This window comes from Hemiscyllium ocellatum, chromosome 19, assembly GCF_020745735.1.
Source record: "Hemiscyllium ocellatum isolate sHemOce1 chromosome 19, sHemOce1.pat.X.cur, whole genome shotgun sequence".
NCBI classification, from domain to species: domain Eukaryota; kingdom Metazoa; phylum Chordata; class Chondrichthyes; order Orectolobiformes; family Hemiscylliidae; genus Hemiscyllium; species Hemiscyllium ocellatum.
This window is the reverse complement of record NC_083419.1, coordinates 49385885-49400927: the sequence shown is the minus strand read 5'-3', so window position 1 is coordinate 49400927 and position 15043 is coordinate 49385885. Positions and strand designations below refer to the sequence as shown.

The 15043-nt window shown below is 39.3% G+C and overlaps 1 protein-coding gene across 3 annotated transcripts in view; it reads left to right on the top strand.

The window, feature by feature from the left end:
- Positions 1-15043, top strand: part of LOC132824971 (FYVE, RhoGEF and PH domain-containing protein 4-like) — a 249282-nt gene that overhangs the window by 210306 nt on the left and 23933 nt on the right. For all 3 annotated transcript variants that reach the window (XM_060839900.1, XM_060839901.1, XM_060839902.1), the window contains 6 exons: positions 428-584; positions 2702-2840; positions 8571-8629; positions 11556-11705; positions 12242-12334; positions 12432-12511. In XM_060839900.1, the coding sequence (XP_060695883.1) occupies positions 428-584; positions 2702-2840; positions 8571-8629; positions 11556-11705; positions 12242-12334; positions 12432-12511 (678 nt within the window). The remainder of the gene's footprint in view (positions 1-427; positions 585-2701; positions 2841-8570; positions 8630-11555; positions 11706-12241; positions 12335-12431; positions 12512-15043) is intronic.

Genomic DNA, 15043 nt, shown 5'->3' with positions numbered 1-15043 from the left:
TGTTGCCTAGAAACATACAGTTCTTTCTGAGCACATAACATCAATATTAGTATTGGTCACTAATTCTTCAAAGAACATTTCTCTTGGAACCTAAACATTATTATCCCTTTTGTACATGAGTTGGTACAAATGGTCTTTGTCACTTCTTCTTACATCATTTTGTACCTTTTTTTAAATAAATGTTTCAATGACCTCTTTCATTTTTGAAGTACGCAATGATGGAACAACCTCAAAACCATTGTGATGTCATTAACATAAGTTATGCTGTTGAATTCTTAAATAGATTTCTTTATGAATTCACTGCTTGGGAACTCAAGCACCAATACACATGCCAGTATTCCGTGATACAACACTTGGAAACATTGTATACTGTGTTGTGGACATGAGCACTTCTCATAACTGTAATGCCTGAACTTATCTGTTCTAGGAATAGCACACCTCAAATAGGGGATATTTTGCAAAAATTAGCCCCATTTCTGAAGATGTATGGTGAATATGTGAAAAACTTTGAAAAAGCCATGGGGCTACTGAAAACCTGGATGGGCAGATCACCACAGTTCAAAGCCATTGTTGAGGAAATTCAGGTAATCAACAAGCACAATTGTAAACTTATAATTACAGGCATGAAGATTGGCATAAAGTAAATTTGTACATTTAGATATAGTTTATATTACATGTGGAAAAAGTATAAATACTCCAGAAATCTTCAAAATATGATTGTAGTGTGAAATATGTAGCAGAATCCTTTATGCTTTGGATGCATCACAAATAGCTATGAGTAAAATGGTTGCTGATCCAGGAGGGTGTGATTGGGATAAATAACCAAAGGATTAATCAAATATCTGAGATTTTTCAAAGGTTGATGGAAAGAAAGATTTAAGGAACAAGCTTTAAAGAATAGGTCTGAGATGGGAAGACTGAGATGGGAAGAAGAGAAATGGTGGAATTGGAGCAATGGAACAGTCCAGGAAAGGAAAATACAGCCAAATAAAATGGCAAAAATAGTCAATGTCGTGAAGATGTTTAGGAAAAAGCAGCATGTTAATTTTAGCATCTTGTAATATCTTTTTTAATAATGGGTCTTTTGGAGGGTCGTTTTGTTTTGAATTAGTAAAGGCAAGGATGATGGACGAATGTGGCATAGTACCAGACTGTTTTAGTCAGGTTAGAATCTGTGGATGTTGAAGGATAAACAAGCAAGGAGTTTAGAAGTGACATGTTGGGTGTAAAGTTATAATCAAGTGGTGTCTGTGATCAATATGACATGGGTGTTAAAGCTCAGCTTGTGGCAGAACAGAATGTCAAGATTAGAGCAGTCCTGTTCACTCTGAGAATACAACATGAGAAGATGAGTGAAGTCAATAGCAAGTGCATAGCATTTGTGATGGGCTGAAAATAATTACCACCTTCATTTCCACTTTGCTTCTTTCTCTCTCATGTTGCATAATTGAGTAAAGAAGTGTACCAGTTGGCATCGCTGCACCATTCTTAATTTGATTTACAGACACATGAATGTGTGAGTTAGGATCAAAAATAAGCCATGCGCCTTCCTGTAGTCTGTTCCACTGATTAATAAGGTCAAGGCAAAAATGTTATTCGTTAGTAAGATTAGCAATCCAATTTATGGTACTCACTGGAAAATGAAGCTTCAGCTGTACATGAGCCATTGTATTGGTTGCAATGTTTGAGAAGATTTGTAGCTCAAGTTGACCCATCGTATTGGGTCATCATCAATCAAAAAAATAATTTGTTTCAATGCAGTCTCTACTGAAGCAAGGTTAACCCTCTAACAATAGCCTCACGTCCTGGTTTCATCTGGATAGACATAATTGTAGTTGAAACTCCACAAATTGCTTCATCCCCTTTCTTGCAGTTTGGCTGAGTCAAAGTAAGTGAATTCTTTAAATTCATCCACAAGTTCAGAAGACTTTGCGAGCAGTTAGGGGTAGGCAACATATATGGCTTTATTACCAGCATCCATAGAACAATTTGTAGCCCAGGGACATGAAAATAACTGGACTGGCTCTATTCCAGTTATGATCAACTAACTCACTGCAAGTAGATGAATTTGATCCACTAGAAACTGGAGGGAAAATTGAAGTGGATGGTATCACACTGGAACAAGTTGGTAAATTTGCTTATTTGGGGCAAACAACTGAAGATAACCAATGTGATGGAGGAGTTTAATGGATAGAAATAACAAAGTAATTTAGTGAAGCTAAAGTTGTATTAACAATAAGAAAACCTGAGTTTGTAACAAGGTTGGGGGTGATGGGGGGGAGAAATAACCCATGAAATACTACCTTCTATCCACTCACTTATTGTCAAGGCTTGAGGCTTGTGTGAAAAATTCTGTGGGAGACTACTAGTGCTCTTTGAAATGATGTATATGCTTCAAAACACCATTGTATAGACAGTAAAACAAATGAATTTATCAAAAATGCAAGAGCAGAAACAATTTGGTTAAAGTGATCTGCACAGAGAGTTTCAGTATTTTGGCTATTGGATAAGAGCTGAAAGCTATTGATATCTTCTAGGAGGCAAAATGGAGAGGACATTCCAAATAAATACGTTTTATACCTGCAGCCTTCTTTATTACTGCTGGAGCTAATTACTTATAGTTCTGTGTCTTGTTTCTTTATTGCATTTATTTTGGGGCATGCTAGCTTAGATTTATTTTTTGATATTTGTTTTCCTTCAGAAACAAGAGATCTGTGGTTCTCTCACGATACAACATCACATGTTAGAACCTGTCCAGCGAATTCCTCGCTATGAATTACTCCTCAAGGATTATTTGAAGAAACTACCACAGGATTCCTTGGACAGGAAGGATGCAGAAAGTAAGCAGTGTCTGAATTATTTTTGAAGTAGAAGAGAGATCTCAGTATTAAACCGATAATGTTAATTGATCAGGTCAGTACAATGGTTCTGAACACACAGCAAAACTAAAGCTACAGTAAACATTGCTAATAGATTTTGTGCATTTCTTTTTGTATTTTTCCTCCTTTTTAATTTATTGTTTATCTTTGCCTACAGCCTTAGACAATAAGCAAGACTGATGTGTTGTGTTTTGTTTTTAGCTTCTTTAATGAGATAAGGATGTCACTGTCAAGGCCAATATTTGTTGACCGTCGCTAACTGCCCTTGCAATGAATGATTTGCAAGGCCATTGCAGAGAATAGTTAATCAACCACATTGGCTGCAGGGCATTCACCAGGGTCTCTGGATTATTAGTCCAGTAATATTACCACTATGCAACCATCTCTTGTAGACCTGCTTTGATTTGGGATGACGTGCCATGACCCTAACCCAAGGCAGAGTTGGGTTTTGTTTCAAAATCTGTGCATTAGACAGAACCAGATGGTGCATCAATGCTGGTAGTAGTCTGAGATTTAAGGCAAGCTGTTCACAATCTGAAATTCACAGTTGATGTTGAGATGAGCTTCTAGCCTCTAATTCCATTTTAAGGCTACCATTTTTTGATTTCACCTTTGTCTCTCCTTTCTCTATGCCTCCATTATTTCCAGACTATTCCAGTAATTTCTTGATGTATGTCCTTAGGTTTGTAAACTTCACATCATTCAAGATTCTGCTCAGTTTGTCTTAAGTAGTGGCAAGTCCTTTTCCTTTAGCAGCCCTATGTTTGCTGACCAGCACTACCTCTTGACTTGAGCAAGTTTGATTTTAAAATTCTCATCCTTGTTTTCAAACACTTCATGGTGTTGCTCTTCCCCCCCCCCGCCCCATCTCTGTAATCTCCTCCAATCTGATAGCCCCTCAGGATTTCTGCATGCCTTCAATTCTGGCCTCTTGCCAACTTCAAATAATCATTGCTTCTTGGAGCTGCCTTCCCAGTAGCACTGTGTACCTGCACTGGATATCCTCTTCAAGGATAGCTGGGGGCAAGCAACAGATGCTGGCCTTGTCAGCAAAATCCAAATCCCAATAAAGTTAATACTTATCAAGAAAACAACTTTGGCCATGTCTTCAATCATCTAGGCTGTGAGTTCTAGTGTGCTCTTTCTGCACCTATTCATCCCATATCTCTTTCCTACTTTATGACGCTCTTTTTAAAACTCTTTGACTAAGCTTCCATTTTATTTGACCTCAGAAATCCTTAGACTTGATGTCATCATTCATTTTACAATGCTGCTAGGAAATACCCTGAGACATTTTATTACATTTGCAGTCTTACATACTAATAATTTGATTACTGTTCCACACCTGAGGGATTCTTGAATTAGGGGGTTCTTGTCCAGAATATTATTTCTCCATTTTTTTTAAACCTTCCTTCATACAACATGCTCCCTGATATTTCTGATTCTATTTCTATACATGCTGACCAGGTAAAAATGGGTGAATTAACACTTCTAAGCAAACTTCTATATTGACTGCGACAAAGATTTGCATTATTTTTAAGCATGAAGCTATATCTTTCTGCAACTAAAAGGTAGTTAATTAATTTTCATTAAGTGATAAGGAGTCAATTGCAAGGTTTTTCTTCAAGTATGAGGTCAAGCAGATAGTTGCATTTATTTTAAAGTTTTCAGCTCCTTGGCCAGTTTCTTTTGAGAGAGAACAGGAGACAGCAACGTCGCTTCTTACCTCCTGAAACTTTTGGAATCTTGCTTGAAATACATGGCTGGGTACTGTGTGCGCCTATCAGGTTTGTTTGGGTAAAAGGACCACGTCATGTAGAGAGGATGATGAGTCAACCACCTTCCCCCACACCCTATGCCTAGATCCATAATACAGAAGGTGGTCAGGTTCCAACATCAGCAGTCTGTCTGCAAGCTAAAAATAAATGAGGGTCAGTTGAACTTGTTAAACACTCAACTAACCTAACATTATGCTGCTGATATCATAATATGTTGCGAGTGAGATTCATGACTTGGTTTAACAAGTGATTAAAATAGCAGAAGGCAAGTGTGTGCTAACATTATAGGGTACCCTTTGCCCATCAGAAACACCCCACAAGAAGTTAGCATCTCCCACTACCATCTCCCCACCTGCAAGTTATTTAAAACCTCCCCTTCCTCCCTTGTTTCCTTACTGATTTGCCAAAATTTCCCCAGCTCAATGTTCCTAGACTTGCCTGGATTCTGAATTCATGGAGTGTCCTTTGTGGATCTGTCTGTAGTCCCAGCATTGCCCACTATTGAGATGCTAGCCAGGACAGGAGGTCGTCTCACTGGGAGCTTGTTGAGCCAGCTTGCTTGCCTGCACTATTTTATGACTGCAGAGCAGGTTTCTAAGGGCCAGCCAGCTCACCATTGACTGACTTTTCATGTGGAGCAGGAGGTGAAACATCTGCAGTGTGTATTTCCAAAACTTTTTTTCTCTGGTGACAGCCATGGTATCAATATTCCATCCTCTGCATTTGTTCATGTCTTCCAGAAACTCTGTTAGTGCTTGATGTTTTTCTGGGTTATAGGGAGTTCCTCTTTTTGCACACCCTCCGCCTCAGTGGCTTTTTTTAAAGCAGTTTGCCTTATCTCTTTACGTTTGAAAGTTTTAAAAGTCATATCTTCAAATGTATAAGCGTACAGCCTTGTGAATAAATTTGCATGACACTTCTTTTTGACCCTGCTTCAAAGTTATAGAATTCTAAAATGGCACTGCACAGATGAGGATGTTCAGCCAGTGTGTCTGCGTTAACCCATTGTATCTAATCTGTCTCACAACCCTACATTCTCCCCATTTTCCTGCAAGTTTTTTCCCTTTCAAATATTTACCAAATATGTTTTTGTTTGTGAAAATTTTATTATTGAATTAGCTGCTTCAATTCTTCAGGCAGAATAGTCAAAATTGTAACTATTAGCCAAATTTGTTTTAAGCAAAAGCTTCTCTCATGTTTTTTTCTCTCAATATCCTTAAATCTCTTTTTCTTTATATGTTCACTGATCCTTTTAACACTGAAAATATTTTTCTCTTTAGTTACTTTAGAGCTACAAAATTATTCTGAAAACTTTACATCTCACACTAACCTTTCTCTATTCTAAGGAGATAATCAGTCTTTTCTAATCACTGATCAAAACTGAAATCCTTCACTTTACTTACTGTTTTGATAATTCTTCTCTGTACTCTTTCTTCCCTAATGCTTAGTTCCACATCTGTGCTTTTTGTTTGTAATCTGTAAATTACTTTATCTTCAAGTACCTTTTTAATACCTTTCCGAAAATTGGTTGGAGTATTCCAGATCTCAACAACTGAATGGAAAAATTTAGTCAGTTACCATCTAACCTTTTCCTTAATGATTTTGAATCATGATCTCTAGTTATTAATCCATTCATCAGTTCTTGTTAAGCGAATTGAACCTCTCCTCATCTTTCAGTCTCTACTGGATAACTTCATTTTTCTCTTCTCCCAGGAGAATAGTCCTGCTGCCAGAAAAATAGAGCTAACTTATCCAACTTTCCTTCCATGGGGTAGAACCTTCTGCTCTTACTGGTGAGCTTGTAGGTGAGAAGGGCACTTTATTAGGCAGGATGATGGTATACCTGAACCCCACACCTTCTCCCCTCTGCTGAAATTAAGTTATAGTTCGGAAGGCCCATGGTATTAGCCCAGTCACATGTAGCCATGTTGTACAAATGACAACTAAAACAATGTTAAAAATCACACAACACCAGGTTACAGTTCAACAGGGTTATTTGGAAGCACTGGCTCTCAGAACGCTGTTCCTTCATCAGGTGATTATGGAGAATAAGATTGTAAGACACAGAATTTGTAGCAAAAGTTTAGAGTGTGATATAACTGAAATTCTATATTGGAAAAGACCTAGGTTGTTTCAGTCCCACCTCCCCCTCCACACGCACGCACATGCAGGTGCGTGCACACATACACACACATATAAGTTTGTGAAGTGAAGTTGTACTTGCAGAATTACATTTTATTTTGCTCAAAAACTGCGTGAATCCATGTAAGATTCTTTTAATCTGTTTTTTAGATTAGAATCAGTCTGAACATTGTGGCACAGACGGCCCCACAGGGAGTTAACACCTTCAATACCTTATCTGGGCCGACATGACACCAATTGCTAAAGTGCACTTGAGAATGTAATTTTTTTTATTAAAATAAAGTTTTGCAATTTTCAAATGAAAGAACTGAAACTAATGGTCATTCTAAAAGATAACAGACTTAACAAACAATCCAGGTCTTTTTCAATATATAATTTCAGTTTCATTACACTGTAAACTTTAGCTATAAATTCTGTGTCTTACAATATTATTCTCCACAATCACCTGATGAAGGAGCAGCGCTCCGAAAGCTAGTACTTCCAATTAAACCTGTTAGACTATAACCTGGTGTTATGCGATTTTTAACTTTGTACACCCCAGTCCAACACCGGCGTCTCCAAATCATAACTAAAACTATGATGGCCCCTCTACCAAAGGCACTAATGCTGATCAATGAACATGGTGCCTGCTAAGAGCCACTACCTGCCCTTGGTACCAAAGCCCTTGCTATCCCACACCCCTGGAATCCCACCCACACCTCCCCCATTACTTTATCTGTAGTCTTCGACACTTCACGATCCTAGGACTGCAATGGATGTTTCTCTGGAGCAGCCATAGCCTCCCTGATCACAAGAGCTTCTGGCTTATGGTTTGGATGAAGCTTTTACAAAGAGACAATGTGGGTCTCTTACCATTTCTCCAGGAGGCGGACAAAATGTCTGTCACCTCAACAGGATTCCACCATGACCTAGCTTTGGTCTAATAATTAAGTTCAGACCTTTTAACCTCTGCGGATGAAATTTGAACTCTAGGGCATTAATCCAGGTATCTGGATTGCTAGCCCAGTAATATAACCACTGTACACCAGTCCCTTACATGTTAAAATGCTAATGGTTAGGCATATTTCTGGAACATCGTTTGGTAATGAATGTTGGTACAAACTGGTGGTGAAGAATTGCTCCAGTGTGAACTTCCAAAAGTTTACATTGGACTTTTAAAAGTACAACACCAATTTAGAGGCTCTGGAAATTTGGAGAATAACAATTTTAAAGTTGTAACCTCAGCTCAGGGTTCACTTGCCATTGATGATCCATGTAAACACTTGGGGTAATAATGCCACCTGGGACTTTCCATTTGAATTGTTTTCTGATAATTTCACTGACCATAACTTCCACTATTATTAGATTAGATTACTTACAGTGTGGAAACAGGCCCTTCGGCCCAACAAGTCCACACCGACCCGCCGAAGCGAAACCCACCCATTCCCCTACATTTACCCCTTACCTAACACTACGGACAATTTAGATTGGCCAATTCACCTGACCCGCACATTTTTGGACTGTGGGAGGAAACCGGAGCACCCAGAGGAAACCCAAGCAGACACAGGGAGAACGTGCAAACTCCACACAGTCAGTCGCCTGAGTCGGGAATTGAACCCAGGTCTCTGGCGCTGTGAGGCAGCAGTGCTAACCACTGTACCACCGTGCCGCCCTATTATGTTTTCAATTAACTTGACATTATAAAATGCATTAGTGAAAATCTTTGTCACATTGTGATTTTGGATAATTAAGCTAAGTATTTTAACGTTTTAATCTATTTACTATTTTTCAGAGTCCCTTGAAATTATTTCCACTGCAGCCACGCACTCAGATGCTGCAATCCGTATGATGGTGAGTGCAAAGATTTTTTTTTGTTTTAAAGTTCTCTTTCCATAAAGGGCACATGTCAGGATAATCTGTAGGATTGCCTATTGCGAGTAATTTCAATTGAAAACATTGTAAACACCAAGGTCCTTAATACAAAGAAAGACAGAAAAATCCAAACTTAGGAGTTGTCAGTGATTTTTGTACTAAATAGTTATTGTGAAGCATATAGGCAGTGAGACTTCCTAGTCATGAACATGTCTCTAATTGCATCTACTTACTGCTGGAGAAATCTTCCTCGGAGCTCAGGAAAACAAGACCAACGCACTTCTGTGGCTAGCAAACTGCTCACTGACTCCTGTGTGGTATTGGGTTAGGCTTCATGGTTAAATTTGCAAGCTGTGGAGTGCAGAAGGTGGGTGGGTGTGTAAGGACTGTTCATAAGGGTCCCTTGTCATTGCCAGTTCCCACCTCACTTCTGTCCATGTTTGAAGCAAGGCTGTAATGAAGCCAGGAGCTGAGTGGCCCTGACAGAACCCAAAATGGGCATCACTGAGTGGGTTATTGCTGAGAAGGTGTTGCTTAATAGCACTGTTGGTGACACCCTCCATCATTTTACTGATGATCTAGAGTAAACCTATGACAGTAATTGTCCAGGTTGGATTTGTCCTACTTTGGGCAATTTTCCACATTGGTAGATGTCAGTGTTTTAGCTGTATGGGAAGAACTTGGCTAGGGAGCGCAAGATCTGGAGCACAAGTCTTCAGTACTATTCCAAGAATATTGTCAGGGCCCATAGCCTTTGCAGAATCTAATGCCTCCAACCAATTCTTCACAATTGGAGTGAATTGAATTAGGTTGAAAACTGGTATCTGTGATGCAGGGGATCACTAGAGGAGGCCAAGATCAATCATCTATTTGGCATTTCTGGCTGGGGGATATGCCAGCCGATGAGGACACAGATTATGCTGAAGTGCAACTCTGCTGCTATTGGCCCAAAGCACTGAATAGATGCCCAGTCTTGAGGAGTTAGATCTGTTCATTGTTAGCCATTTAGCACAGTTGTAGTACCACCCTACGTAGATGATATTCTCAATCTGAATGTGGTCACTTGTACTGATACTGTCATGGATAGCTGCATCTGAAGCCAGCAGACTGGTAAAGATGAAGTCAAAAATGTTTTTCCCTCTCTTTCTTTTTTTTAGTTCTTTTGCCATCTATCACAGAGCCAGTCTAGCCACTATCTCCTTTAGGACCTGACCATCTCAATCAGTAGTACTGTTGCCAAGCCACCAGTGGTGATGGACATTGAAGTTTCCCACCCAGACTATGTTTTGAGCCCTTGTCACCCTTGCTTCCTGCAAGTGTTGTTCAATATGGAGTACTGATTCATGAGCCAAGTAAGAGCAGTTTGTGGTAATCAGCTGGAAGTTTCCTTGGCCATATTTAATCCGAAGTCATGAGACTTCATGGGGTTTGGAGTCAATACTGAGGACTCTCAAGGCAACTGCCCCCTAACAATTTACCATTGTTCTCTGCTGGGTCTGTTAATATTTCCAGGGATGGTGATAGTGGTATCTGGGACATTGTCAGTAAGGCATGATTTCATAACTATGACAATGTGAAGCTGTTGCTTGATTAGTCTGTGGGATATCTCTCCAAATTTTTCCACTAACCCACAGATTTTAGTAAGGAGAACTTTGCAGGATTGATAGGGTTGTTTCTGCATTGTCTCTTCCAGCGCCTAAGTTGATATGGGCAGTTCATCTGGTTTCATTTCTTTGAGACTTATGGTGACCTGTAGAACCGAATGGCTTACTTGGCCATTTCAGAGGGCAGTTGAGTCAATTGCATTTCTGTGGGTCTGGAGTCATGTGTAGGCCAGACCAGACAAGGATGACAGATTCCTTTCCATGAAGGACATTATTGAGCTTGATTGGTCTTCCAACAATCGACAATGTTTCATGGTCATCAGAAGATCCTAAATTATTTTATTAAATTTAAATTCAAATTCCACCATCTGCCATGGCGAGTTTCAAACTCAGTACACAAAACAGTAGCTATTTTCACATTGTGTTTGCTCACACCGTGCTATGTGCTGTTTTAAGACACGCTTGCAGATTTTTGGCCCTGCTTGCATTCTGTCTCCCCATCACCACGGCCTGGATTCCTGGATCCCCTTCCTTTCTCACTCTGGGGGATTTCCACTTGTCCCGTATCCGCTATCCCCTCTCTCCTGACCACTGAAACTCAGTTCAAAATAACGTGTGCTTCCCTGCTCATGTGCAGTCATACGTTTGTACATGATGTCACACGCAAAGTCTAACACAATGATGTTAGTGTTTGTGACCTTACGCTATGCGTTCCTTAATCAGCGCACATGTAGTTGCCTGCAGTTGCTGGTGTCTGCAAACATTGCGGTATTTTTTATAGCCTCCTTGGAATCATTTACAGCTACACTTGCAACCAACTAATCTGATTGGATAAGATTGAAAATGACAAGCATTGTGACCAGTTTACTTGTGGCTCCACTGTTAACGATTACAGTGAAATGGGAGAATAGGCTAGATTACGATAAAATACTAAGAACTCACTGACAATCAGCTTCAGTGTAAGATGTCAACATGTTCCAAACACTTGCTCACAGTTCATTTGTTTCCAATTTCAACACCATCCTTAGGCCAGAACCAGAAGTTATGCACTTCTATCTTGGAAGGAAAAATAATTTCCATTCCAACATTCCTTCCATCCATGAGCTAATCTTGCATATCATTTCATGACCAACCCAAAATTGATTTTGGTTATCCAATAATTTGTTACAATTTGTTAAAAGTAGAGGGCACAGAGCATCAAAACCTAAAAACAGGAAAGAAAATTACCTGGAGTAATGTTTCTTTTAAATAGAAGTTAAAATTTAAACTTGAAGAGATTGCTAATATTTTATTACATTTAGGATAAGATGAAGAAACTGATTGACGTGTATGAAATGTTAGGAGGTGAAGAGGAAGATATTGTTAATCCATCAAATGAACTGATAAAAAAGGGGCAAATCCTTAAACTGGCTGCTCGCAACACGTCTTCACAAGAAAGATATCTTTTCTTGGTAAGTGCTTCTACTAAAAAAGCAGACACAAACTGGATAACCTGGCTGGAGGTAATGAGAACTGTTGATCATTTTGTCAAAAATTAAAGTTCTCACTCACTCACTCAACTCACATTAGAGAGAGATGACTGCTTGGCAAGGTTGAGAAGACTGGACTTTGCATGGTAACTTCAGCTGGTGCGGGATCTTACCATGAGACCTTTTCAGTTCCCTTGCACACTCTGCTGTACGAAACTTTCAGTGCTCCAAGATATTTTATGCACTTTCTCTACTTTAGAAAACCGATATTTAGTGATCAGCATTTGAATTGATAGTTATACATATCTATGATATAAACAGAAAAAAATGCTATGATCCATTTAGGTAAGGAATTTTATAATGGGCAGGCAACATCTTTAAAATGGTGAAACTCAATTCAGACAGTCAAACACGCAATATTTCAGCTAAAATTGTTGATTACTAATTCAATGTCTGGATGTGTATTATATTGAAATAGGTTAATTCAGACTCTTTATGATTTTCTCCACCTCCTACAGTTAAACAACATGTTGCTGTACTGTGTTCCCAAATTCAGCTTGGTGTTCACACGATATTCTGTTCGTACTAAAATCGGCATTGAAGGCATGAAGGTTTGTCAAATTCCTACTTAATTGTGAGCTGCAATAATTTTTTGTCTTTTCTGAATCATGTCAGCTAAATGTATTTTATATGTGCTTTCATATTTAGGTCATTGAAACTCATAACAAAGACTACCCAAACACGTTCCAAGTTTCTGGAAAGGAACGGACACTAGAGTTGCAGGCTAGGTAAGATGCAATCTGCTTTTGCTGCTATTTCAGACATAAAACCATCCTCTACACATTGTTATGGTGCAATGACACTCAATTGAAAGAATGAACTTACATTTTACATGGTGTTTGTAAAAATGAGACTTAGTTTCTTCATCAATTCCACATGTTAATGTCCCAGCACTGCCTGGTTAGGTGGATGACATCACATGCAGCATGTGATATGAAGGAGAATTGGGGATGAGGATTCATCACCACCTAAAATTTCAGCCCCATCACTGCCCATTGTCTCAACAGTTTTTTTTAGGTTAGATTACTTAGTGTGGAAACAGGTCCTTCGGCCCAACAAGTCCACACTGACCCTCTGAAGAGCAACCCATCCAGACCCATTCCCCTACATTTACCCCTTCATCTAATACTACTGACAATTTAGCATGGCCAATTTACCTAACCTGCACATCTTTGGACTGTGGGAGGAAACCCATGCAGACACTGGGAGACTCCACACAGACAGTTGCCCGAGGTGGGAATAGAACCTGGGTCTCTGGCGTTGTGAAGTAGCAGTGCTAACCACTGTGCCACCGTGTCATGGTGGCTGTTCTAATTATGGTGGCACTTCATGGAGATGAGCATTAGCCATGCTTGCTATCTCTTCTGTCCATTGTTTTGCAAGAGAGGATAATGTCATTTGCGTGTTGAGATGTTTGGTTAATACAGCAGTTGTCATCATTATGATGCACTTCCTGGCAGCTGTGCAATCCATATGCTTCTATTGCAAGGTTGTTGCATTTCAGGGCCATAGTCTACTGTCAGACATGAAAAGTGGACCACATTTCTTGTTGGAAATATTTAAAACTATCCTTTGTTCACAAGAATTTTTTCAGGTAGGATCATGAAAGACTGGGTAGAGATTTCAAAAAGAAGTTGATTCTTATCAAACGTTGATCTCTAGCTCCACCTGCAGGATGTGAAAAGTATTTTGAGCTCGTTTGGAGTTTGCTCTGAATAAATTTTAAATTTTGGCCTATGTGCGGAGTGAACCTGCTTAAAACACAGTTAGCACTGGCTGTACATTACATCATAATAATGAACAAACAGCACATATTTGTCAGGCTACCTTTTTCAGAAATGCCTTCATGAAAGGAAAACCATGTCTGACTAGTTTATTAGAATTCTTTTTCCAGAATCATAAGCTTCTTATGGTAGAGGGAAGTAATTGAACCCATTATGTCTGCTGTATTATCAACTCCACCAATGGGTGTCTAGTATCTCTTGCCTTTTCTCTAATTTTTTGCATATCATCACTATCCAAAACAAAATCCAATGCCTCATTGCCATTGAGGCCCTTTTGAATGTCTCAATTGAACCTGCCTCCATATATTTCCAGACAGTGTATTCCATTCCCTAACTACTTGCTATTTGGGGGATGGGGGGAGTGGAGAGCAGAAGCTTTACTGACATCAGTCTTGCTTTGTTTTGCATATCACTTTAAATTTATGTCTGTTCATTCTCGTTTATTTTACAATTGGGAATAGCTTCATCCTATCTTCCCTGTGTAGCCTGCTTCTTATTTTGAAAGCCTCAATCAGATCTTCCTTCAGCCCTCTTTGCTCCAGGTAGAACAACCCCACATCCTTTAATCTATTCGCATAGCTGAAGTTTCTCATACCTAGAATCAATCAAGTAAATTCTTTTGTGCTGTCTCCAATGTATTCTCATCATTCCTGTAATGTGGTGCCCATTACTGTGCACAACACTCTAGCTTAAGTCTGACAAGTGTCTTATACCTCACTTTTGAGATAACAAGCAGGATAGACAAAGGGCATCCTGAAATGTACATTTGGATTTCCAAAAAATGTTTATTAAGTTACTGCGTGGAAGGCTGCTTAAAATAATCCATGGTATTGGAAGTAGGAGGTCAGCATGAATAGAGGATGGGCTAACTAATTGAAGGCGGAGTTGGGATAACGGAAATATTTTCAGGATGGCAACCCGTGACTAATGGTGTAAGTGTTGGAGCCACAATTCTTTACATTCAATATTAATAACTTGAATGAGAAAAATGAATGTTCTATTGCCAAGTTTGCAGATGACACATAATTGAGAAAGCAAGAATTGAGGATCACAGTCTATAGAGGCATATATACATGTTAAACGAATGAGCATAAACTTGGCAGATGGAATATAACGTGCGAAAATGTGAGGTTAGGCACTTTGACAGGAAGAATAGAGGAGCTGAATATTATTTAAAGAAAGAAAGATTGCAGAAAGCTACAGCATAGAGTTTTGGGGATCCTTGTGCATAAACCATAAATCTAGCAGACAATCTTTGCAAATGGAAGACAAATGGAATGTTGGCTTTTACTCCATTCGAGTAAAAAGTGAGGTCTGCAGATGCTGGAGATCAGAGCTGAAAATGTGTTGCTGGTTAAAGCACAGCAGGTCAGGCAGCATCCAAGGAACAGGAAATTCGACGTTTCGGGCCAGAGCCCTTCATCAGGAATGAAGAGAGGGTGCCAGGCAGGCTAAGATAAAAGGTAGGGAGGAGGG